A 27,578-nucleotide genomic window follows, 5' to 3' on the forward strand; every position below is an offset into this window, starting at 1 on the left:
AGAATGTAGATTCCTTTAAAAAAAAAAAAAATGGAGAGAGAGCTCAACAAACTGGGTTTCCATTTAAACGCAATAAAAAAAAAGTACTCTATATTCTCAGAGCAACACTGAAAAAATTCACGATAGGCTTCAGACACTTTTTGGGCCATCACATCTCTGAGATGCTGGGCAAAGCATTAGCATTTCCATCCCCTGGGTCTGCAACAGCCTTCACAACAAAGTTGCCTTCTCTCTAGACTACTAACCCCCTTATTTTTTTTCAAAACATGGTGTAAACAGAATCCCCTGGAGAGTGAGCAAGGCTGGCCAAGAGTGCACCGCACAAAAGCTGATCCACAGAGAGGCAGAGAGAGATAGCTGGCAAGCGACAGTGGCAACAGCCCTGGGTCAAACACGCAGAGCTAACTGTTCCCATTCTTTTCAGTTTGGTTCAGTTTGATTCATTTTGTCAAATTCTTGATAATGGCTGGCAGGTTTTTTGATCCGACGTTGGTAATTTTTATTAGTTAGACACACTACATCGAATGCATATTAACAATTTTAAAAAAAGAAAGAAACTTGTGAGATTTAAAAAAAACAACCCCCCAAAAAAGGAAATAAAAAAAATCAGGAGATATGATCCCAGACCTGGTAGTTTTTGATTGGCTGAAAATAATAAGGCAACACCAAAATAAAAGAACAGAGAAAGGAGTAAAAAGAAAATAAATCATTATAAAGAAATAAGGTCTTTGGTGTTCTCTAATGGATTAAAAAAAAAAAAAAACGCAGTTTCTCAGATGCCTCGTATGACACTTTCCTTTTGGTGAGCTCTAAAATCACGTGCACACTACAAATGAGCCAACATTTTTAAAAAAAAAATAATAATTACATGATGTTACTTCATCCACAGGTTTGAAGAAATCCTGCACAGTGCAAATAATAAATGCCCCAAATATTGATTACAAGTAAAGAGGAAAGATTTTTTTGTGCAATAGTATCATGCATTAGATCACTTAACATGAGACAATACAGGGAGGCAGCGGGGTCTTATCAACCTGGTTAAAGTCCAAAGAATTGGTCCTAGAATATGCATATTGTCAAATGATTCCTGAAGAAGTCTGTTCAACACTTTAATGTTTATTTTATAGGTCTTTTTTTCTTTTTTTTTTTAGAACATCTATGCAATATTAACCATTTTACACTCTGCTCTCAAGGGTCACAAAACATCCATCGACTGAAGGGGTGGGGGTGGGGTGGAGTCAGTGGGAAAACAGCGCATTTGTTTCCAGTTAGATGGTCTTCCAGGTTAAATGATGTTTACCTGCATCGCTGTGATATAGTGTGATAATAGCACCACTCCAACAGATAACACTGCCTTGCTACGAATACGAGGAATCACAGAGGGGAGGGAAGGAGGACAGCAAAGAGGGTTGGTACTAGTGTCGATGATTCCTCATACAGTAGGTGAATGACAAAGTTCTGATGGGGCCAATTATCCTATGACTGGATACTGATGGACAAGAAGGCGGGGCTTACGAATAAGGGAGTTTCCTTGTGACTGGATTTAAAGATGCAGGGCTGGAACCACGAACAGGAATTTCCACAGTGAGACGTGACGCTGCGAAAAGACATTAGCCCCCTTTGTTGAGACGCTGCTTCCTCGTTCCTAAATCTGGAAGTTTTGCTGATGCTTTATGTCAGTTGGTCTTTCTGCAGGGCTGAGATGTCTAGAGGAGGAGGGGCGCGCCCGCTCCATTCCTTCAGCTGCCCGTCCTTGAAGAGGAGGTTGAGGGCGGGCAGGGGGACACCGGACTCTGGCGGGGGCTGGCTGAGAGGGTTGGACACGCCGCTGTCCAGGTCAGAGGGCTGGCTGCCATCCTGCCAACACGGGGTCAAAGGTGACAGATCAGAACACCAGGCAGCGATATGAAGGGCAGGGATATATTTTTATAGGAGGAAAAGCCAGCAGAAGGGTTCCTGTGTGATTCATGAAACAGCCCACCATTTCAACCAGTAAATACTGCTGCCACGTCCTTTCGCTTAATCATGTTACCTTCGTGCTGCAACACCCTGATTCAGCTCTGATTACTTCACTTATTTTTTCCTTTGTCTCCAATTTCTGTCTTTTCTTTCTTTCTTGCACTAAATGTTCACCCAGCTCCACTTCCTGTTTTGCATTGTAATGTTCATGTCTTTAATTGATCACTAAAATTAAATAAACACCAACTTAAAGTGGACCCATTATGCAGTTCCTTATTTTCTGTCACATATGTACTATTACGATGTTGGATGCTCCTATTACACTTGGCAAAAGCTTCAACTAATGAGGTCAGCGCATGTGTAAGTAATCGCAGAAGGCTGAAAGCCGAGCTTAGAGACTGCTTAAAACACTCTGATTGAGACCATTTTTTTCTACTTTTGTCTCTTTATGATTACAAAGAGAACAGATGCCATTAATATAGTCATCCAAGGGCAACCAATCAGAAGAAAGATGCCTTAATGAGACTAAGGGGCCATATCAAGGCCAAATAGAAATAAATAGAGATTGCTATTAAAATGTGAATGAAAATCAGCACAACAGGTCTGTTTGAAGGTTTTTCCCTAAACTAGCTGTGGGTCACAACAGTGTTCATGAAGAGTGTGAACGTGTGTTTAAAGTGGTGAATAAGAATCACTTTAAAGCACTGGGGTTAAAAGTAATAACAGTTGTTAATTATGCATAAAACTGAACCCTTCCTTAGTTGCACTGCAATCAGTCTGCATTCAGTTTCTTCTTCACTCCCTGTGCATTTGGATGCCATTTTTATATGTCATTAACTTTTATCTCCTCTTTTATCGTGTTTGTTTTGTCCTCCTCTCTAAGCTCTGTTCTTTCTCTTTTCTTTCCCCTCTGACCCTCCAACCAATCACAGAAGATGATTGCCACTCCCGGAGCTTGGTTATGCTGGAGGTCTCTTCCTGTTAAAGAGAGTACTTCCTTTCTACTGCTGCCAAGTGCTGCCCATCACCTGATTGTTTGGGGTTTAATGTTGTAGGGTCTTACCACACAATTTAAAGCAACTTGAGGAGGCTGTTCTGAATTGACGATATATAAATAAATTGAAAATGAACAATGCTTAAATAGTAACATTAATTATGCTAAAACAACATATTTATATTTTTACCACATTGTACTTTCCTGTTATTACTATGATATTTCTTTCTGTCTCATAAGGCCCACGTGGCTCGTGTCTTGACTGGACATTTGAATGGATTATCAGTCTGGGACGCTTTTTAGATACAAATTGTGGCGATCTGAATTAGTTTAAACAGTTTATCAAAATAAATGGATAAATTATTGTCAACCTGACATTTGCTCTTTTCACTGGCCAAGACTTTTACTTTTGAGCAGGATTTCTTAAGCGGACACCTGAAGAAACTGCAAAGTGATTTTACCTGGAATGACTGAACGAAGCTCAACACCTTGAGTGACAGTTTTCGGCTCGAGTGGAGTAGCTCTTGAAGGCTGAAACAACAACAAATCTTTAGTCAAGCATCAACACACGTCAAAGCTCCTGTCACAGTTTTTATGTAAAAGTTAAGCTTTAGAGGATGCTGCCTGATTTTGGTTTTTACCTCTCGTTGCTGCAGAGCTTGTGTGAAGCAATCTTTCGACACACTTTGCGGTTGAGCTCAGAGCTGAAGAGGGGCATGCCAAAGCACAGTTCAAGAGGGACCCACTCGTTTTCAGATGAAAGGGCTGAGGGGGGGGAAAGAGATTGGCAAGGGAAAGATGGACACAAATTACAACATAAGACACTGACAAGAGCATTTTGGTGTTGAATTTAGCATGGAGCCTCTGTCACACTTTAGCTTTAGCTCTTAGATTCTTCCCAAACACTTTCAACTAACAAACATCTGATTAAATACTACTGGAGATATCCTAATTAAATTAACACACACTTACTGTCTGTCTTTCCTTTGCCTTCACCGTTGTTCTCCTCTGTCACAAGCTCAAAGGACTCAGTGCTGCCATTAGTGTCCAAGCCTCCACCTAGATGGGTGTCTCCTGGAAGAGAAGTGACAAAATCTAAGTCACAGTTAAGGCTTTTGAGTGTTGTTTGTGGGTAAATGGTGAGAGCTAGAATAAAGCCTATAAGACCTTCAACTGAGAAGCTTTTTTAAAATAATTTCTTGCCATTTGCGGGATTTACATTGGAAATTCATCTGTTAAAAATCAGACCTGCAGTGTTGTATCTTTCACTTGGCGCGTTAAATGAGATTTGTGATCATTTACATCAAGATTCAATCAGCTGATCTGAAGGTAAAGGCTAAAAGTGTTCGATCCGTATGCATTAGCAAAGGCAATCACAATAAAAGAAACTATTCTGCAGACAAACGGCATAATTAAACTGGACTGTGAGCGATATTTATCCAATCTGCACCATTAGTGCTATTATGGCCATCGCAGGTAAATGCACCACTGCTAGTTCAACCCGGCATGCTTTCCATCCAGCACCCTCACATGCACAGCCGTAAAAAAAAAAAGTGCACGTGCGAGCTCTTGTTACCTCTGCACTCAGTGCTGTCGCTGGGCCTGCGGCGGTGCCTGTTGTTGGAGTTGAGCATGGTGATGTAGCCACACTGGTGCTCCAGATCCACATGCTCCTTCAGCTTCTGCAGTGCCTTGTGCACGCACATGTTGGAGTAGGAGAACTCTGCACAGGAGGCACACAACACACACAGTGGGATCATGTTAAACACCAAACGGGGCAAAGCTAACACTCAAAATGACACGATGCAAAGATATGGCCACAATTTATCTGCTGCATGAGGCTGTTATGGACTGTGTTTATTCATTTGGCCTGTTACATTTGTTCAGTAAGCACATTAGGAAGATGAGACTTTTAAGCAAATGCACAAAGAGAGGGATTTTACAGGATTCAAAATCTAACAGTGTTTGATGAGTTAAAACCCTCAAAGCTGAAAACAGTGAATGTTTGAGTCAGCAGAGAAAAGATCACAGTTTGAAGGTATGCTTGTAATTTATGCACACCCTGCCAGTGAAAGTATACCAATGCTGATATATCATTAGTGTATAATACAGTATAACAGTATTATCAGTTAGCAATTTAAGGCTGTAAACCAAGGACACATTGCTACACTTTACCTAATCTCTCTGTAATGTTAGGAAGTACGAACATGCAAATAGAAAGACGTGAATCCGTTTTATTTTTATATAATAATTTAATGTTCATTGACAGCCCTTTTAAGCTACATTCAGAGTCACCTTTAAAGAGGACATCAGTAGTAGAGAGACCATCCTTTACATTTAAGAGTAGCCTTTCAGGGTTGTTCTGATATCTGATTCAGATTCCCTCTATGCATCTTACACCACAGGTTTTCTGGCTATGAGTCACCGAGTCCACCAAAAGCAAACTGAAGACTTTGTACATTTCCTCTTCCTTTGGAACACATGAACCCAAGGTCAGATTAGGAGCACGAAAAATGAGCAGATGGAAAAAGCCATATTTCACAACATCAATAAAAACTTAAAATGGCCTGATATCTGAGGTTTTTATTGTGTTAAAATCTATTTTTGAAATGTTTATATCTTATTGAAATATGCTGAATTGTAGGACGGGGTTCTATTCTGCACCATGAATAGCCATAGGAAATCAAATAAAGAGTCTGCGAGGCCTCCTAATCTCCAATCTGTGGGTTTGAGTTTTCCGTTTCTGGAGAGAACAGTAGCGTGTCAAGAATACTATTGTGAAGCAAATTCATGGTTTCATATTTTCTTATGAGAAAAACCCCTTTCTCCTGTTATTTCACTATCACCTCTCATTCTTTGACAGCCACAGCTTTCTCTGCATAGGTACACTTATGGTTCGCCGATGTTTAGCAGTGTTTTTAAAACAGTTTGATTTATTCAAAAACTTTAAATCTTTAAATCAAAAATAGAAAAGAAAATGCTTTGATTTCTGTAAAATAACACAACACAGATTCAGCATGTGAGACAGTCGCGCCTCTGTGCAAAGTCAGTCTCCAAAGGTCCATTTTGAGCCAAGAAAATGTCATTTTTTAACATTTTGTCTGACTCAGTAAAACAGGACTCTTCATTATGGTTAAATGCAGGTTGGCTATTTGAAAGCTGCTATATCAAAACAATAGTTTATGCACAGACAGGTTCTTACCTCCCTTCAGATCCTCCTCATCAAAAGGGAATGGGATGTGCACCGTTTCTCCATGCCCATGCATACCATGACCCTGTGGATTACATGCACATGTAGTTTAAATTACAATCAGTGCACATTTATACACAAACACAGCAAGAGTTGGTAGAAAACGTACAAAAATGTCATCAGACAGCATTAAATTAATATTACGTTAAATAATCTGGTATTAAAGGCAATATTTTATCCTCTCAACTTAAATGAGGTTTAAGACAATGACATAGAAAAATCAGCCTCATCTGAGTGAGTTTACCTGGATGAGAACAGCAGAGTGTGTAAGGGCATCGTTAAGCATTGTCAGCACGTTGGATGTAGGGACCACTCCAGGGTCGTGACCCCAGGAAGTTATCAATAACCTGTCATAGACCTGAAGAGAGAGAATAGGTTCAAGGGATTCAGAAATGAATAACTTCACTCATCATCAGATCTTTCCAAAGCAGCTTTCAACAAACTGGACAAAAAATAATAATATGAAGAAAAACACATTTTATTTAACATAAAGCTTTATAAATCATAATAAATTCTAATAAATGATAGTAGATGTGTAAAAGTGGAGATAGGTTTGCAATTTTACACTTCTTTTTGCCCCAAAATAGCTTTATTGTTTATGTAAATGTAAATACAGGTTTCTACATGTAGAAACCAGTATTTACCAGTTTTTGTTTAATTTAGAAGATCGAAAAACAAAAAAGAATAAGAGGAAACACGATTTTCTTCTAGTTCAACTGTCATGCCATCTTGTCAACCTCCCACTAGGTCAATATTAGCCGGTTAAATTAATCAAGGTTCCACCCTGCTGCTGATTTCACATGCCAAGGATTTTGTTTGGCTCTCTCAAACTGAGAGAGAGCTTTTAGATGAAATTAAGGTGTTATTCTCATGTCTCTGGTTAATTATTTTCAGTCCATAAGTGACTTATGGACAGGAAGTTACACATTTAAAATTGTTTAAATGTGTAACTTCCTGCACTGCCATGAGAAGGCAGAGCAAACAACCAACCAACTCAGTTCCTCCACCCTTCGCTCTTCAGTGACAATCTCAAGCTGGCCCAGTCTCTCCTTTGATCAACAGACTCACACACAGGGCTCAACACCAAACGGCACTTCAGACTTTGCAGTCTGTGTCACTTCATCAGCTTCTCTTTTCATTACGGAGGAATTTTGCCCGACTCTTCTTTACAACGTTGTTTCAGTTCATTGAGATTTATGGATATTTATTTATGCACAGCTCTTTTAAGGTCCTAAATTTCAATCAGCTTGAGGTCTGGACTTTGACTGGGTCATTGCAGCACATTGGTTATTTTCTTTTTCAGTCATTTTGTTGTAGATTTCCTGCTGCGCTTTGGAACATTGTCCTGTTACATGACCCAATTTCAGCCAAGCTTTAGCTGTCAGACAGATAGTCTCGCATCTGACTCTGGAATAGTTTGCTACAGAGGAGTTTAAATACTGTACTCTCCCCGAAGGGCTGTGGCACTGGAGGATTCAGGTTAACGCACTCCAGAATGCTTCAGACCAGCAAGCTGCCAAAACTTCAGCTTTTATGAATACACTCACACTTGCTGATGATCAGTTAATCAAGTGCATTTGATTAGAAGCACCTGGCTACAACTTACACTCTTATCACCTGTGAAAGCAGTAAGAGTGTACTCAGTTTTTAACAGGACTGTGAGATCATTTTAAGGCAAAAATCCCTTAAAAAGTTTTCTTATTTACCCCCGCAAGCCTCTACTCCATATGTTATCCCAGCGTGAGATAACCTGGTTCTCCTATGGAAACTCTCTGTCCTTCCACAGTCAATTTGAAATTCCCAAAAAATCAAAAATTGCTTTCACATGATTCTTACTACATGTTAAGTGTTAGCCCTGCAACAGACTGTCAACCTGCTGGCTGGCTGGCTGGCTGGCTGGATGGATGAAGCTGCAGCATTTCTACTTTCTTACCTTTCCTAGTTAGCATTTGCCTTAAAACTAGGTCATTAGTGTTACAATGACCCATTAAAAATATTTTGCATGTTTTCTGAACCTATTGAAACACCAACAAAGTAAGAGACATGTAGATAAAAGGTGCAAAAATACATGCATGCAAGCTATGGTCTAATAGGTCCATTTGCATGACATTACACATCTTCCCCTGAGAATCTACTGTATCAAGTCATCATTAGGTCCTTGTCTCACAATCCCAGAGCTATTAAAACAAATCCCACAACCAGTAGGAAGCCTTTGAAGAGAAAAATGCAGGTTTACAGTGAGATATGACCAAGGTCCACGAGAGCCTTTGTTTAGAAAAGAGCTAGCCAGCGCTCTGATTACCCGTCCTTCCGACTCACTGAAGGTCAAAGATTTGAGAGGTAGGTAGGTTTTAAAAGATGAGTGAAAATGTGACTCAGCCAACTGCTGGTCCAACACAGTACTGCTGTTTTTTAATCTGACTAGACCGTGTCTCTACGCCTCTGACTTACACAGCTGATTAATCATTAGTTTGGACAAACCTGGAAAATGTCCGGCAGCTTGCGGAGCCTGGAGCCTTTGGAGAGCAGCAAAGACGGCGGGCCTTGGCCAGTCACATGATACAGGTACAGCTTGAACCAGATGGAGCTCACCTCAGGGATGGCTGGGCCAATGTGCTACAAGGAGAAACAAAAACACACACGCACTCATACATAAGTTTACAGAAGCAGAACTAACGCATGCACACTGGGCAGTTTTCCCATCTCATTCCTTGTATAAACTCACACTTCACATCAACCTAAAAAAATAACACAGGCGCATGACAATAATTGCGTCCGTGTTGTTCTTCTGTCTGAGGGGAAACTGAAGCTGCTATTAGAGACATGAGAAGAAAACAAAGACAAGAATTTGGTAAATTCCACTTCACTGAGTCGCAGCAGTGTTAGAATAAGCAGCAGCGTGAACGGCACAACAAGAGTTTAACTTCTTTCCCTCTGTCTCTCTGAGCTCAGCTAGAAAGCTGGAGTGTGGCCAGGCAGAGGAATTACTGGTGAGCCTCGCCTCCTTTCCTTCCCTTTTCTCTATGTGTAGCCTTGTTGTTGGGGCAACTGCAGGCTGAGCACTCGGAGCACACACACAATCACAAATCAATCCCGAGCGCATGAGTGTGTACACTACAAGAGAAGGCAAACACAACCAAACGGACAAACTCATTAACTGTCAGCTAGAACACAAACACACACACACATAAACGCACTCGACATGTACCCAAACATCCCAGCATGCCAAATAGCAGCCCTTCTGCTCTCCTTCCTTCCAGGCATCATACCTGAGGGGTGCAGCTGCTGATGGGTCTGATCTCGTTGCTGAGCGGTGCCATCGAGACCAGCAGCTTGTAGTTCTTGTTGAGGACGCGGCTGCAGGTGGCCTGGTCTAGACCCAGCAGGCTCTCACAGCGCAACATGTCCAAGGGGAAACCTAGTGAGAGGAAAAACATGAGAAAATCCTGACTTACTTCCTAAACAGGCTAATGCAAATGTTTATGCGCATTAAATTTGTAGTGTTGTCTCAGGATAGAGAGACTTAACGCCACAGCAAAAAATTTGCACTCCACCGGACTGTTATGATGAACTGGGAGCTTTGTTCCAACCATGCTCTGTCATCATGCACTGTGGGTAGTGACTAAAATAATGGGATTACAGATATAAATGAGCAAAATAAGAGTTGGCCTTGTAGGGTAGCTGGGCTCAGCTGTATATTTTCCAGGTGCATCCAGCTGGGCTGAGATCTGGAGTTTTTCAGAACTTCCTCGAGGGATTATATCTCTCATCTGGCCCAGGAATACCTTAGAAACCATAGGCTGAAGGATCTTTTTAGCTAATCTTCAGTGAAAAAACTGGTAATCATGTGTCCTAAAATGTTAACTATTCCTTTGAAAAAAAAAAAAAAAAAAGGGCTTGAATAGTTATTTCTAAGTGTGGATGCTTTAGGCAATAATGTGATGATTGAACAGAGCAAAGTTTTTTTTCTTGCTTAAGTTTTCAAAGGATATTTTTGGCATCCTTGGATTTAAAATCCTTGTATCTTGCAGTGGAACCTATTGAATCTAAGAGATGTCTATGATATTAAAGGGTGAAAGACAGGAGGGCTGGTTTAGCTGACTAGGTGAGCAGACGATCCATGTGCCATAAGACCAATGCACAAGCCCAGGTTTGCATCCGTCCAAACACCATTTACTGCCGTGCCTTCCCCCTGGTCTTTATCCAAGCTTTACTGCATTCTCTCTACTGTCTGATCAAAAAAAAAAAAAAAGGCTAGAAATCCCCCAAAATAGATTTTAAAAAGGGGTGAAAGATAAATAATTTCAAAGATACATAAAGTGACTTATATTTAATTGACAAAACGGGGATTAATAATCTACAAGATTTGCAAATGTTCGTTCTGACAGTATCAATTGTTTCTGAGTGTTTTGTTGTAAAAAGTGATTTACCGCCATAATAACTCATCATTAACTACACCTGTAACATGGAAAATGGCACGCACACTTCAACTTTCTATTCTCTTCATTCTAATACAGTTATGAATGGCTGGTCCAATAATTAAAAAAAAAAAAAATCTCCTCTGACTTTACCAAATGTGTTTTTTTTCTTTGCTTGACAAATTTCCTTCACTTCCCAAATTAACAATGATCATTAGACTCTTTGGGGGATTAGTTTAGCTTCAGCCAGCAGGCTCTTACTGCTCTCACTCCTCAGCTGAGCAGCAGCAGCATGAGGAGCACACAAAGATAAGACAATCAGAAAGGAGGCACACGGCCAAACCAAACAAACAGCATCTGGTGGCGCAATGGAAGCTACGCAGAAACTCAGAGGCTTGCTTTGTCGATGCTGGAGGACATACTCTCTTCTGCTCCCTCTAGAGACACAAGCTGAACAATAAAGGTTTACTCTGTGTACATAGTATGCCGTTGTCTTCAGTATTTTCTGTGAGCATATTTAAGAGACAGCAGTGAGGGCCAAAAGAGACAATAGTGAGAGATGCCAGCCAAAAGCAGCACAACCAGCAAAAAAGTAATCATGTATTGATTTCCTGAGATCACAGAACAAGTTGCTGAATGGAAGACATTTACCATTTTCTATAACTGCAGTCAGAGCAGCTCAGAGTACTTTCTTAGGTAACAGAGTCAGGATAAAAACATGAACTCCTGATCAGCTGAAAACAGACCACCAGAACCACTGATGCACTTCAAAGTTACACTGTGTCACATTAAAAGGGAGCTTATTACTTCAAGCTCAGTGCTTTTGTTTTTAGACCCTATTATGACAGCGTAACTTTAATATTTGATATTAAAAATAATCATTGTTTATTTTATAACCGACTTCGGTGCAGCTCAGCTCATTTTATCTGAAAAAAGCTGCTTAGCTCTTCTTCCTGTAAACCATCTTTGTGGCTGACACTTGTAAACAGAAGGTTTGAGAGGATTAGCCAATTACAGCCAGAGCTGTGAGACCTGATCCCTGAGATGACCACATTAGGGCCATCTCGCCCTTCTATCCCATTATTATGATTTAAGAGTAAAGAAAAAAACAAAAGCTGTGTGAAACCAAATATTTAAAGCAGGCTGAATCCTGAGATTCTGGCTCACAATGATAATGAGCATCCACCACTATAATTATAACAGTAATTATATGGATGTAACTGCAGCTGTAGATAAGGTCATCTAATAATCAGAGTTTTGGTGTTTCAGTTCATGCATGCCAAAAGCAAAGATACTGAACAGGTTTCTCTCCATGATACTGAAACAACAAAATCAATATATTACAGTAGGGCTGGGCCATATCATACCGTTCACGGTAATACCGGTGTAATGTTGGGCAATGAGGAGAGCGAAAGTGGATCGTTGAATGAAACGGATGGACCAGAACTGGTTTGTAAAAATGCTGCAACTTCAGTGGTGTGGAACTGGTTTGGCTTTCGTCCGTCAGATACACAACAAAGCACTATTTTTGGTAGAGCATGCTAGCGGGCCGTCGTTACTACCGTGTTTTTTGGAAAATACGGCACACTTAAAATCAATCCTTTGATTTTTCTGAAAATCGGCAGTGCCCCTTATAATCCCGTGTGCCTTATGTATGAATTGTGGTTGTGTTTACTGACCTCGAAACGACTTTATGTGGTACACGGCGCTCGAAAATCTGTCAAATGTATCAGTACGACTTTGCTAAGCTACGAAGCCGCATCGCTTGATGGATTGTTGGAGCTTTACAGCTATCGTAGGCAGGAGTCTCGCGGAGTGATACGTACTGTGCTTCAACATAATATTACCGTATTGTGTGTGTATAACCTCTTTTTAAGTTTTGTGGATATTATACATGGTTATGCTGAGGATATGTCGGCCAGTTTCCACTGGAAATGCCTTTTGGTTAAACTGTCAGCGAGGAGTCAGTTAATTTTTTATATAACTTTAATGCACTTAAAAAACAGCGGCTTGTTTAAGTGAAAATACATTGATGGGGTTTTTTGCACTAATAAAGTTGAGGAGTAAAGTAAAGCGTCAATTATATCGTCAGTTATATCATTATCGCAAATTTTCAAATGTATATCGTGATAAATATTTTTGGTCATATCGCCCTGCTCTATATTATAGATAGTAACTCATTTAGCTCACAATCGACCACAGTTCATAGGTAATTGTCCTTAAAATAACAAAAGTGACCTTGCCTTTGAGCACACTTCTGGATGAAGACCCATTGGATGATCACTGTATACAATTTTTACTAAAATCTGACCAACACTGTAAGAAGGGTAGCCAGTCTTGTAAACTGGGGATGGACGGGTGACTGGTAACAGACCCCGTGTCCTCGTCAAAGTGCTCATTTGAAAATAAAGGCGGTGTAACTGCATAATTACCTATGTTTGGAATATCAGGTCCCTGGTCCTGAGTGAGTTCTTTGTTGTAGCGCAAGAAGAGAATGGTGTTTTTCAGGGTCAGAGCGTGGTCAAAGTAACGCTGAGCCTCGCCCTCTGCTGTGCTCTCCACCTGAGAGAAACAGAAACGAGTGGAGAAGTTCCAACTCAGAGTTTGTGTGACTGTATTCAGATGTCTGCATGTAGTGTTTGATGTCTGTACATACATGTGTATTTGTTGCACCTAGTTAGCATCCTCTCAATTTAAGTTAAGCTTTTGATTAGAGATTTTCTGCAAACAAGAAAGAAATTCTGATTTCTGGTCTCACCTTCTCCAGCTCAGCCAGGAAGCTGTCGAGAGTCTCATCCGACAGTTTGCCCACTTCAAACATGGTCACAGCATGACTCTTCAGGTTCTGATAGCATGACAACAGAAAACAATTAGATCAACAGTAAACATCCAATTTTTTACAAGATAAGTTTTGTTTTTTGTGTTTTTATATGATTAACAGCAGTGATAATGATACAAACATAGTTTGAGGTACCTAATTGCTCCAGATTTTGCTACTCAGAAATTTAGACACAGAGATTTTACTTTTCCAAAATAAAAAAAAAGTACACTCATATTATAGTTCAGACTGAGGCAAACATCCCTCTGCACCATTCAGCGAGCAGCAGAACTCACATGCATGAGCAACACTGCATTGATGAATATTTTCCCTCTGAGAGATCACAGCACAGCCACTATCTTTATCTTATGCTTGTTACCCCACCCTACCCCACTTTCACTGACGCGAAGCCTTCACGTCCACACTCTTTCACTTACCGGCGATAAGTTGCCCATCATCAGGAAGGCTGTAAGGGTCGAGTCAAAAAGGAAGGCGATCCTCTTGGTGGGTGCAGCTGGGATGCTCAGGCTGCTAACGCTACCTGTGTCTGCTACAGAGACATAAAAATATGCTGTACCACTCATGCATACTGCAGCAAGTCTAACAGCACAGCTACATGCGAGTTATTCTTTTAAAACTAGTGTTTTTATGATTAACTGCATTTAGAAGACGAAAACTAAAGCCTCTCTCTATCAAACAGGCCTGATTTACATGGAGATGTGATTGATCAACAGTCACTTATATGACAATATCCACTAACGCAAATTTAACAGTGCCACCTTAACATGTAAAACAAAGTTAAACTCAGTTTAAATATGAGAATGTTTTAGAGAAACACCTATTAATGTGAGAATGAGTTACAGAAACATGACTGAGCTTTCTTAGGGATTAATTAACACTGCTGCTTCAAACTCAAATCATAAAGTGCTCCATGTGCGCACATCAGCATTTGCATACATTGCAGAATATGCCTGTGTGTGTGTGCATGTGTGTGTGTATACAGACCTTGGTCTTCCAGGCTAGTGGTGTCTGTATCTGTGGCTGAGGAGCCTCCTTCCATTACAGGACTGCCCTGCTCCCAGGACAGCAGCATCTTCTGGGGGTCCATAGTGCTCCTACAACAGTACATAACAGTACACAGTACATAAAGGACACTGTCACCACATCACACACTGTCACCACATCACACACTGTCACCACACCCTAGTAGTTCATCATGTCCTAAAGCTGGGGAAATTAAAACTCATTAAACATTGATGGCATGGAATTTTTATAAGAATAACGTTGGTGTGTGGCGGTTTCTGGAGTCTCAAACGCTCGAAGCTTCCATTAAAATGTTGGTTTTTTGTGTGCTCAACTGTGTAAATGTAAAAATGTATTTCAACAAATTGCTCTACACTGAGGTTTCAGATGGTGTTTCGCTGACTGACCGATGACAACACATACTTGAGCCTGTTAACAGATGGGGCGTTCTTCCAGGTGGGGTGGAGCTGGTCTGAGCTGAACACCTGACCTTTCTTCACGGCGAAGCCGAGGCGACAGTACATGGACACTGCGTTCTGATAAAACACAGGAGAAGCACACGCAAATGATGCTTGATCCCACAAATAACATATCTGAAACCATATGTACACTTATCAGCCACTTTATTAGGTACACCTGTTTAACTGCTCCCAGTCACATGGCAGACACGTAACGCATGTATGGAAAAACGTTTCCTGGTTTAATGAGCCTCGATTTCTGCTGTGACATTCAGATGGTAGGGTGAGAATTTGGTGTAAACAACATGAAAGCATGGATCCATCCTGCTTTGTAAGGGTTCAGGCTGGTGGCGATGATGTAATTGTGTAGGGGAGACTTTGTGGCTTACTTTGGATGCTTTAGACCCACTAAGCCTTATTTAAACACCACACATCTGATTATTGCTGCTAACCATGCAAAACCCTTTACTGCCATTAAGGCTGTTCTGAAAGCAAAAGAAGTCCAACCAAGTGCTGGGAAAGTGTATCTAAAGAAGTGGTTGTTGAGTGTGATAGTGATACAACAGAGAGATGCAATAATAAGGTAAGGAAAGAAGAAAAGTGGGTTACAGATTTTGCTCTAAAATGTCTTGAGACCGTCACCAGAAAATTTGGTATTTTTATCTCTCTCTTCTGGGAAACATTTCTTCCCGCATTGTGCGATGGTGCAATCTCTGATGACAACATCGCCCTTAGCTTTACCGCTGACATTTTTCTGACTAAATTTTCTTTTCTAGTACAGAAATCCACCCTGCAGTAGTAAGAGTAACTCAAAACTACGCTGTCTAGGTTCAGGCAGTTATATCCATACAAATTACAAACTTTTAAAGAGTTTATTAGCAAGATATTTTAATTCAGACCTCATTTAACATTTTAATCTAAATATCAACAGTAAATTAAAAATCCTGAAAAAAACAAATGTATTGTCAAAAAAAGTCAACCGTTTCAGTGCAAAGATGGACAAATGTCATACAAACGTGTAGCCCAAGAAAACCAACCCCCTCAGTTTGAATGGCTTTAAGAGGATTTGAAATTACATTGTCAAATTATACTGTAAACAGAGATACCTTGTGAGAGTCTCAAAGTGACTAAAAGCAATCTGAATAGTCTTTTGGATGATGCTCTTAGGGAGAAAAGAAAGCAATTACTGGCTGCTGACTCAACTGGTCTCAAAAACTGGAGAAAAAAGAAAGGTAGTACAGCTGTACTGTACAGCTGTCTGGCCTTTTCATTATTTCCTCCACTTCTACAGTCATCAACTCGCCATGCTGTTAAGTCTTTTACTCAGACATGAGCACAGTGAGCTTGATTGCTTTTCACACCTTTACACCCGAGAGGTGCAGGCTGAGGTCAACTAGTCATCCTCTTATCATATCAAAAGAGGCCCTGGGAGGAAGTTTCTTTCAAATGACTTAGGCCATGAAGTGGTTATTGCACAGGAGGAAAGTTCAAACTCAAGTCAGGATGGGAAAAGTTTCTGCACAATGGAGACCTCTCAGACATCTCAATCATCTCAGAGGCTACAGGCCTTCTGCTGGAGACTCGCTTTAAATCGCTGCCTTCAACCACTTCTCCTAAGTGCTGCTTTTCAGTTGCACCAATGAGATGGGACCAAGTGATGATGGAGTGCATCTGGAGCAGCAATTCAACAGGAATGATGCCGCTCAGCCCCTCTGGTGGAGTCATGGGTCATGATGGATCTAATCGTGGTACTCAGATACACGTCTGCGTGAGGGTGTATCCAAACCGAAACGGCCAAATTGTGCTGAAATGTCTCCTCACTTGGCTACATATTATCAAAAGCTTTTCCCCCCCTCAGAGTTAGTCTCTGAAATTCCAAGACAACAAAGATCCGATGTGATAGCTGCTTATCAGACAAAATGCCACAACGTCACATCCTTGAAAAGCAAATTCCTATTCCTATGCAGCAAAACATATTTTTCAAAACAAGCTGCTCCCTTTCTTTCATTTAATCTAAACGCTGCTCTGCCATGTGTCTTTGCAGACAAAGAGAAGCAAGAAGTACGTTTAACAAATCTCTTCTAAAGCAACAGTGGAAGCGCAGAAAATCACTTCTGCATTTTTCTGTGAAAATTTTGAAAGACATATTTCTCAGATCTACCATTTCCCTTCTGAAAAACTGCACTTCAGTTACAGTAGGATGAACAGATGCCTACCTTCACTAAGTCCAAGTCGATCTCCAACACATTTGCCAGCTGGGAAGCACAGAGGGAGGCAGGATCAGGAGACACAAAAAAAGTGTTTGGTTGAAATGTTGATCGATAAACAAACACACACACACTCTCTTACTATGATTGCAGCAGCCAGAGGATAATGAAACACATTTCTAAAGCCTACCTCTGCTACGTTTGTTTGCTCATCGATGGACACAAAGATTTTGTACAGAAGTGTTTCAAAGTAATCACCCTGGACCCGGTTCATGACAAACCCTTCCAGTGGGGGCACTGAAAGACACAAACAGTAACCAACAACTGTTCAGCAACTCTTCAAACACAGAACTGTTTCCGTTCCCTTCTTTTTAAATACACTACAGTACTGTGCAAACGTGTGGACTGACCTCTTCATTTCCCACATTGATCCCACACTGCTTCAACAATGTTGAGATCCGAGCTCTGGGGAGGCCAATCCATGCCTGATTGTGTTTCCCAATGTGTGTTTTTCTATGCAGCTATGAATTTACTTGACTGACAGTGTGTTTGGGGTCACTGTCATACTGAAAAATGAAGCTTTTGTCAATCAGATGTTTTCTAGATGGAATTGCGTGGTGGATCAAAATCTGATTTATAATTCCATCAATTTACCACGACAGAGCCTCCACCGTGTTTTAAGCCCTCGCTGATTTGAGCATCACAGACCTGTTGCCACTGATTTTCAGTCCAGTTCTTGTGTAATTTGGCAAACCTCAGCCTTTCCTCCTATTTGACAGCTATCCTTCCACTGAGACCATTTCTGATGAGGCTTCAGTGAGCAGTAGATTTATCAACTGAAATGCCAACTATCAGGTCCTGTGTCAGGTCTTTGCTGGATTTTTGCTATTTCTTAAAGACATGGCTTGAAGATATTGTTCGTCTCATGCTGGGATATGCCAGGTTTTCAGCTAATAGTTGTTTGGGAATCATCTTGTTGGTGCAAAAACACTATTATGTCTGTCAAACTGTGTCATGTTTGACATTTTTCATTTTTCGACTATAGAAATGGGAACAAAAGAAGTGTTTTTGAGACAGGCTGACAGTAGCAAAATAACAAAAGATACAATTTAAAATTAGCTCTTCGCTCAGCAGCCTGGTACGTGTAGACACATATTTCAGTAAGATGCTTTTTTTGTGCTTGAATGATTCACAGATCAGGTGTTAAGTGGCTTAACAAACAAATGCATTCTGCTGAAAATGGTCAGTTACAAGGACTGGAGTAAAAATAAGTGAAAAAGCTGCCAATGTCCAAAAGAAAAACTTTTGCCAGAGAGCCTCGAGAATTGTTTCTTAAAAATCACTTGAAAAATTATAAGAAAATCTGGTTTCTTTAAGAAAAACATAAAGAAACTCAGGTTAGCTTGAAACGTTTGCACACTACTGTGTCTGTAATACTCTTATAACACGTGATTTCAGATCAGTGCAAATTCATTCCCATAATACTTTTTTAGCTTTTAGCATTTCATTTATGTTCAATATTTCAACAGCAAACTTTCTTAGCCAAAAAAAATAGAATAGGGATGTTTAAACACACACACACACATACACACGCACACACACGTACCTGAGATGCAGCTGTCATCAGATATGGGAACATCTAAGTAGATGAATCCCCGGTTGTACAAGCCTACAGCAGAGAAAAAACAGTATAAAATACTCTCTTTGTATATTTGCTGTTGCTATTTCCATGTGGAAACTAATATTATGACAGAACCTGTGCAGTTACTGCTTCATCAGAGTAGAATAATAGTATGCTGGAAAAACCTCAACCCAATAAAAATCTCATCAGAATATCTACACATATTCAGATTGCAAAGCGTCTCAGTGCATTTTATTCTATTTGTTGCCACTCAGTTACCAGCACTCCTGTGTAGAGGTTCATCACACTCAAACTGATCTCTAATTAACATCTAAGTTGCAAGAACACAACCTTCATCCCTGTGTTTCACCTCCGAAAATCAGTCCAACACACTGAGGTAAGACTGAATCTGTTCTTACTATAAACAACTAACAAGATTTAAATATTTGCCACCTAATTTATGGTTGAGCACGAGCAAATAGAACTGAGTATTTTGCTCACTTAAGACCACGTTGTACTCCATGGATCCTGCCAGCTGAGGACCAGAATCTATCATCTTATCAATGGCTTTCTTCTCAGCGGGAGAACAGATCTGCAAGTTGATCCAGTAAACAGATGACATTAGCACACACCTGTACCACAGAAATATGCTTCAAAAAAGGGTTTTAAAAAAAAGGACCCGTGATAATCCAACTTTATATTATGTGTTGCTTTCTGTTTCTTTATTTTTCTTGTGGAAAAAAAGAATTGTTAGAAGAATTTGCTCATTTATGTTTTAGGTTGAAAACAAAAACATTACACCAGTAATTCTTCACCGTCTTCACTACACTCATTTCATGTTGTTCCTTCTTCTCTTCATGTGTATGTTATCCTTCCTATGGCACATAAACATCTAAACAGACAGAATTACGCTAAACTTCCAACATGAGGATCCAAGCTTTCTCATCCTCCCTACCTATGTTCACCCAGGTTTCTTTGGCCTGTCTGTACCTTAAACCACATCGCTGTATGTATTCTGTACGGCTGTAAAGAGCTTGAGACAAATATGTGATTTTTGACACTGAGCTTTCTATAAAAAAAATGACAGGGTCTTATTGTACATTATTTAACTGAAACAAATCAAGAAGAAAAGAGTCAAATTTCTGTCGCACCCTTATGTCGTCCTCGGTGATGTAGCCTGTCTGTGCCACCCACCACGGCTCAACGGAGATCTCGACTGGTTTGGCCGGCAGTAGGTCCCGTGCTGTTTTCCTGCGGAAAAATTTCTAAAGGTGGAGACAAAGATTATTAAAGAGGGCTCAGCAATTAGCAGGTGAAGTGAGAAAAGTTAAAGATATTAATATTCTAACTACAAAGATGGACAAACTAATGGACAAGCAATCAAAGTAAATAAAGGAGAATTTACTTTAATTCAAGTTGCTAGTCCGTACTGACTTTACTAACCATCTATGGTACACTGTTGGGCCCCAGATTGCAAAGTATACCTGGCTTCGTTCAGCTTAAACAGACTAAAAAGAGCACAGGTGTAATAAAACAGATTAAAATACATATTAATGACATCTTACTTTGGAGGACCTGCACTGGTTCATCAGGTCGATGTACTGGTTTCTCCCAATGCCAAGTAGCCTTAGACCTGTGGGATGGTTGGAAACATGAGCCAGTCAACTTATCACAGGTGTATAAAATCAAGTCTGCCTTTACCAAAAATTATGAAGGAATGAGTTTCCCAAAAGAGTTCACTAAATTTAAATGTGGTACTTTTATTATTGGATTTGCAACAAGTCACTTTCTGAAATTTATTCCCCCCTAAATGTTCAACAGTCAGTTATAAGTGGTATTATTGCAACGTGGACGTTTTTAGGAACAAGAGTGCAGAGGCACATGGTGCATAAAAGTCACCAACGCTCTCCTGAATCAGTAACTGCAGTTTTAAACCTCCTCTGACATTAAAATCAGCACAATAACCGTGCACCAGGAGCTTCCTGGCATGGATCTCCATGGCTGAGCAGCTCCTGTCAGTGTAATGTGTAGGAGGCTCAGTACTTTTGTCCAGTCTAACCTGGCTGCAATGATCCTGCAATATTCAGTCTGGCTTCTTGTAATTACAGACGTAAGACCTAAGACGTTCGTCAAGAAGGAAAGTTTGAGAATCAGTTCCTTTTTAGTGTTTTTCCAACTTCTTTCAATAAAAGTTATTTCAGTAAAAAACCCTCATGAGGTTTGTTCAAAGTTTGTGCAAGTCCAAACAAATCCCAAACAAGTCCCACACACCTTCTCCAATACAATTGCCTGACACACACACACACAAACACACACACAGGCACACACACACACACACACAATCCATCCCCCAACCGGCAGACAGAGATAACAAGAGTAAGCGTGTGCATGCATATTTATTTCTAATCAAACGAACACATTTTTTCTGAATCTGAGGAAATTCTGGGCCATGTAGCAAAAAGTTTCATGTTACACTAAAATATTCAAATTTGTCTAAAACCCCCCCCTCGTCCCCTCCCCTGTGCTGCGCTGGGTTGCAGGGGGGCAGAGTAAAACGTGCTGGGACAGGTGCCAACGCAAACAGGAACGAGTAAGATCGCAGAATCCTACACTTGCACCCTGCTGCTACACTGAGACACAGACACAACACACAAACATCCACCCACGTAAAACTCTCTCTCACACACTCTCACTGCCTCTCCATCCTCCCACTTCTGCATGACACACTTCCAGACTTCCTCCAGAGAGATTAGTGGAGTGAGGCCCCTCCGAGTACGGCTACGATCGCCTGCTGGCGGCCTTCTGCTTCCACGGCATGAAGGTCCTGCACTGCCAGGACTCAGCCACTCACTAGTCAACACCAAAGCCCATTTCAGCTGACAACTAAAAATCAAAGATCACAACCAGTGCCCGTGACTTTTAACTAATTTTAATCAGGCTCCACAGTCATTTCCCAGAAACGCGGGTCCTCAGAAATGAGGCCATTTTTTAGGGGGAAAAGCAATTTTCATTATAATTAAATGGCATTTACACCAGCCAATTAAAACCCATGGCAATGGTTTGGTTATGGAAACACAAAGCAATTATTTAGGTTTGTTATTGAATTTAATAAGCGGGTTACAAAAGCATTCCTGTAATAAAATAACAAAACCACAGCAGGGTTTGGGCTTTGAGAGAACTAACAGCAGTTTTACTAAGAAGCCTTAAACCTCCAATATTCAAGAACCAAAAAACACTAAAACCACTTAGAAAAATGACTCGAGAAAACTGTACAGAGACAAACAACATGTGCTACTCATGCCTAAAAGCCAGGGTGCCAATCTTCATCTTTATCATCAGCTTTTCAAAAGCCAGATTTTCTGAGAAACATTTTTGACACGTTGCTTTAATTTATCTTTCAAATCTGATGTGTTACACAAGCTGTCTCCCCTAAATAGAAAAAAAGAAGTAGAAATTAAGTAAAATAAACTGCCAATTATTTCTCTTGATTAACTGCTTGGTGTGAAAAATGACAGAAAATAAAAATGTATTCAGTTTTTAATTAATAAAAATGGGGGGGGGGATCAGGACATGCTGAAATGCCGAAACAAATGAATGTTTGCCAGAAGAAATTACTTACACGACTAACTTAATATCAAAATAGCTAATGAATAACTTTCTGTCAATCATCTTAGAAATTAATGAGAGATCAGTTTTGGTACAGGTAACACAAGTACAAAGGAAGTGATAGGCACCAAGAATAACACAGAAAAGCCACGCAACCGAAAAAGATCTGTAAAGAGGTTTGAGGGGCCTCTCCAGTGAGCTCCTGACTCTTGTTCTCACACCTAATCTTCCTAAACTCTGGATCCTTTAATAACCATTCAATAACAAAAATAAACAATCAACAAGAAAAAAAATTAAACAAGAACTGGGAAAGTTGGGGAGCCAGAGACAGTCAAGCCATTTTATAAGCGTAGAAGAGAAGAAAAATAACTCACAGTCAGCTGCAGTGAAGTTGGGCAAAGAGTCGTAACTCTTCTCACTGTTCATAATATCCTGGAGGTGGAAAGAAAAAAAGAGGAGAAAGGAGAAAAAAGAAGAATTAAACTAATTTTGTTCTCCCCTTTCTATGTCCCCTGTCTCTGATTAATAACAGGATTAGCAGATCTGAGCAGCCGTGCTAATTTCGACTCCAAGTTTTCATTAAGTGCTTAAGACGGATTATCAGAATATGACATAGCCTTTGGCAATTTAGTGGTCACAATTAAAGCTCAGTCAAGTTTGGTTTAGCGTGCAGCAGAAAGTGGGTGAAACCCCTCTCAGTGAGCTGAAAAATAAATGCTGTTCCTTTATGTGTATTTATAGGTTAGGTAAAAGAACATTAGCCACATCTGTCCTATGAAATGGGAAGTACACTAAATGTGGAACAATCGAATGTGACAGTTGGTATCTGCACACAGAGTTGTGGTAATGGAAATACATCTGAGAGCAGGCTGTATAAAGGAATTACACCAACTATGTAGTCAGCCACAAAATTGAAGTAATTCAATTACAAATGCATTATTTTCCATCTCCAGTCCCGTGAACACAAGAGCTCAGTCTTTGCAATCTAAATGAAAATGCCAAAAGTCAAGGAGAACCCTTCTCCCTGACAGACCGGTTCTCTCTGCTTTATCAGTGAGTTTGAGCTGTCGTGCAGGCAAAGCTCAGACTGACTGCAGAGCAAACAGCAAAGATTTTTCCCGGGTGTGTTTGCCCTGAGCTGGTAGATGAGGCTTTACTAGACGCTGACTGACACCTAGTGCCTGACTGATGACAGATCTGGGGAACATAGGAAACATAGCATATTCCTCCCTAAAGCTACACAATGTCTTATGACGTCCTTAATCTTACCTTTTAGGTTAAAAATGAACCAACACACAATCATTCTAACCAATGACAATACACCCATTTATCCTTTATGCAGGGTGACCATAATAATCCAGCACATCTACTCAGGTGTACCAAACAATGCCGTATACTCGTACTATTCATGCAACAAAAGCACACTGAACTAAACAGCTGGGAGCTGTGAAAAGCTCAGATCCCTCTACTTGTATTGGTCTTTTGGAGTCCTTGTTTTGTCCCTGCAGTTCCTGCATTCATTCCCAGGGATGCCAAAAACTGAAGACATTGTTCATTTTAAATGAACAGAGACTGCATGTTTCCAGTCAATTAGAAAACCTTTGCCGTTGAACAATAAGTATGTCTGCTCTGTTCCTCTGGGTTTACCTGCCCCATCGTTCTAAAACCAACGGGAACTGACAGAACGACAGATGTTCAGGTATACGAGAGGCTGTTCACAGAGATTATGATAATGGGAGCAAAGTTAATGCTCTGGTATTGCACTCTTCAACGCAGCATGAGTTGCTTACCTCCATGATTCCTATGTAATACGAGAACGGGGTGACTCGTAGCCCTTTGACCATGATGTCAGACAGGTGGTAGGGGTACAGCATCAGGTGGTCCCGGCTGTACTTCAGAAGCTCCTCATAATATTTGCGCTCATCCTTCCTCACGTGGCGCACTGCTCAGAAAACAAACAGCAGTCAGAGTGTACATACAGAAACGATCTCTCTACATCAGCATCACATCTAAAGTGATTCGATGTAATACATAATGCACTTTATTATACAGGTACATACACATGTTTAGCCACTGTATGATTATTAACAGTACAAGTATTTTCAGTTGTATATTACCTTTTCGGGTCAAATATGAAGGATAATCCTATGATCAACACCAAAAGCAGAACAAAACATGGACAGAGCTAATAAGACATCACCCACAGGTGAGTGGAGTCCCATTTTTAACCCGTGTGCTTCCTGTTTTTGCTGTAACTTTTTTGAAACCTGACATAATGAGTGAAAGTTAGTTCTAAATGGGAACCAGAGGACACTGCATTCTCACTCGCTAACTGACAAGCAGGATCCAATAGCCGTGTCCTGGTTTATCCTCCTAATTATCACCATAATTTACAAAATAAACTTTGTGTTTTGCTGAATTTGCTTTGAAAGCAGAGAGTGGGATTACAGTTCCATCAGAGAAGTGTTTACTGAGGTCACAGAGCCATGAACCTTAGTGCTGTTTTCCCATAGACTTTTATAAAATCAGAAGTCTTACTGCAATGATAAAATAGCACTGGGGTATGTTTCTCTGCAAGGTGATATGGTGAGAAAGTTTTTGCCCATCATCAAGCACTCTCTGGTGGGGTTATATTTATCCTGCTACAAACCACTGTCTGTCTATTAATCTAACACTCAAACATCATGTAGCTCACCCTGTATGTTTACCCCTGCTGTGTGTGTGTGTGTGTGTGGGGGGGGGGGGGGGGGGGGATAATATTGCTCACCTAGGTTATTGCGGAATCGCAGCTGGTTGCGGATGCTGTACAGGAGCACTTGCTTCTCATACTCGCGCTGAGAGTTCCCCAAACTCTGCAGAGAAAGGAAAATGCCCAGGTCAACCACATTAATGTGTCAGGGGATGAAACCAAACAGGGCCTCTTTTAAACCTCCTGTTCTCCAGCTGTCTGTGAAATATTTTTCCATACTGGAATATTTCCTGCTATTAGATGTGATGTCATATGTGTTGAGAAACGTGTGAAACCATATTAACTGCAAAGATGCAATGAGGGATTTGAATTTGACACAGGCTAAGAGGTAGGTAATAAAGCAAGAAGCATCGTCTTGTGCTTGATTTTGGTAGCACATACCTACAGCATACTTCTAGTTACTTACAAGGCCAATACACCAGTTGGTATTGGACCAATAATGACCTTAAGCAGATCAGATATCAGCAATGACCTGTCTGATCCTCAATGGACAGTTTATGTGTCATGATGTAATCCACAGGTTTTAGAGCCACAGTAGCCCCTGGATTCATGATAACTCACACAAAAAATGAGAAGAGATATTTTAAATTAAAGGAAAATTAACAATGGAATTGGGGCATAAGCTTAATATTGTATCTAAAGCTGTTTTGAGCGAGAGAAAACTTGTTATATTGTGCACATCAGGCCAGATGTGTACACCAGGGGCCTCTGGAGTCTCACTGTTTCTGATGAGTAATCCAACTTTTCAGAGGGTGTATGAGGATGCAGCAGCTCAAACTGCTCATCCACCCACCTCCTCTTCACCGAGACATGTTGGCGTAGTGGCACAAGAAGAGAAGGGGGGATCGTGCATTTGACTGACTAACTGTAACAGCACATTTCAATAGCATTAAATGCACCAGGCACAAATACGTAAAAGCCGTATCTGCAGGTGACATACACGCTCTAAAATCATGTGGTGCCCCCACCCAATCAAACAAACTGTCATGTGATGCCAGTGTGGCTTCAGTAGCTGGAGTGTAATGATGGTCAGTTATGGCTCCGGCTGGATGGTGAAGCCCTGCAGAGGACGGGGAGCGAGCAGTGCGACACTGACAGCTGCCAGTATGACAGCGAGCAGCCCCGGTGACATTGACAGGTTCCCCTTGCGGTGTCCCCCCTCTCTCCGTGCCCACAGGAAACGTTAAAAGTCGGTACCTGTTTGACGTTAGCTGGGAGCTTGTTCCACGGGTAATTCTGCCTGATGTGAAATTCCACGTCCGTGTTCATCGCTAGCTAGCTAGCTGGCTACAAGTAGAATTCCTCGAGATGATCGGAAACGGGCTCTCGGGAAAGTCCACGGTGACCTCGCCCCCCCCGGACACCCAGCAACCGAGCGAAGGGACCCCCGGTTTGAGGAGAATTTTTTTCTCCAGCGGTTATTTTCCTTCACAATAAACCGTAACTTCCTTGTTGTATTTTCGAAAGAGCCGTTCGTCACGCTCGTGGCTACTTTCGTCACTTCCTGTTGAGGAGTGACCGTGGACCTGAATGGAGCAGGAGAGAGCGGAGTTTCAAATGAGAGATGGTGTTAGCGCCGTCCAAATCAATGGTTTATCTTAAAGTGCGATTATTACTGCATTATTTTTAGTATTTTTAGCACATGTGGAGCATTTTCCACCCCCACGGCAGCCTGTTTTAATCCTAATGAAGACGTGAAGCCAGAAAGTCAGGGCCGGTCTGACTGACTGGATGGGCCACTTTGACTGGGGGGGGGGCATCCCAATGACATTTTGGGATGGGCCTCCATCTCCCAAAGCCTGTCCATATCACTGATGATGCAGAAAAGATATTCTTTTGTTTGAGGGAAAAGTCTAAGGAATAGTCTAAACCTGCAGGGCTCTGCATGTTTTTGGAATCCTGCTCAAACTGGAGTAAATATTATATATGTCTGTAGGCTATGAGCATATTTTTCACACTCATACTGTGAGTATTTGCATTTAGTGTGGGTCAAAATATTGATACAGCAGTATCTTATTATTGCTTCCACTTTATTAGCTGGGGGGTGGGGGGTCAAAGGAGGTTATTATTTAACTGAGACATTACTGAAATATAAAATTTATGATAATACACACAAACTTAGATATTTTGATGTAGCATATAATGATACTATTGGTGTTGATAAGTGGTCCAGTACATGTATGTTTATATTATTTCTAACCAATTTCAGTACTCATAACACTTTTTTCTACAAGTCTCCCCTGTGTATCTAACATTCAGATTCACAAACCGTCGGCAAAATGTTGTCATAGTATCATTGTCCCACTTATGAGCAACTCTAGCTTCACAGAAAGACAATACAATAAAATACAGTGCAATACTTGTAGATAAATTTGGTTAAAAACATAAATTATCGCCTCTAATCTCTTGTTCTACATGATTGTCAGGTTTGCATCTGCACAACTCTGGATTGATGTGGATTTAACTACACAGTCA

General features: G+C 40.7%; 1 protein-coding gene across 2 annotated transcripts; it reads right to left on the reverse strand.

The window, feature by feature from the left end:
* Positions 1 to 52: 52 nt before the first annotated feature.
* fam91a1 (family with sequence similarity 91 member A1) lies at positions 53 to 26,842 on the reverse strand. 2 transcript variants are annotated; one of them, XM_082521980.1, is made up of 24 exons: positions 26,301 to 26,842; positions 25,122 to 25,206; positions 24,145 to 24,296; positions 22,729 to 22,786; positions 20,314 to 20,381; positions 19,900 to 20,013; positions 19,250 to 19,340; positions 18,734 to 18,796; positions 17,318 to 17,424; positions 17,137 to 17,175; positions 14,886 to 14,998; positions 14,445 to 14,554; positions 13,877 to 13,986; positions 13,380 to 13,466; positions 13,054 to 13,183; positions 9,473 to 9,621; positions 8,685 to 8,819; positions 6,448 to 6,561; positions 6,156 to 6,228; positions 4,530 to 4,676; positions 3,926 to 4,027; positions 3,595 to 3,718; positions 3,415 to 3,484; positions 53 to 1,857 (listed from the first exon to the last, which is right to left on the reverse strand). In XM_082521980.1, the coding sequence occupies exons 1-24, from the start codon at positions 26,370 to 26,372 to the stop codon at positions 1,672 to 1,674; spliced, it is 2,499 nt and encodes an 832-aa protein (XP_082378106.1). In that variant the 5' UTR covers positions 26,373 to 26,842; the 3' UTR covers positions 53 to 1,671. The 2 variants fall into 2 exon arrangements, with proteins under 2 accessions (XP_082378106.1, XP_082378105.1); XM_082521979.1 differs by having other exon boundaries at positions 13,877 to 13,989; positions 26,301 to 26,841.
* Positions 26,843 to 27,578: the final 736 nt, after the last annotated feature.

The sequence above is a fragment of the Aulonocara stuartgranti genome, assembly GCF_965226115.1.
Source record: "Aulonocara stuartgranti genome assembly, chromosome: 22".
In the NCBI taxonomy this organism is placed as follows: Eukaryota; Metazoa; Chordata; class Actinopteri; order Cichliformes; family Cichlidae; genus Aulonocara; species Aulonocara stuartgranti.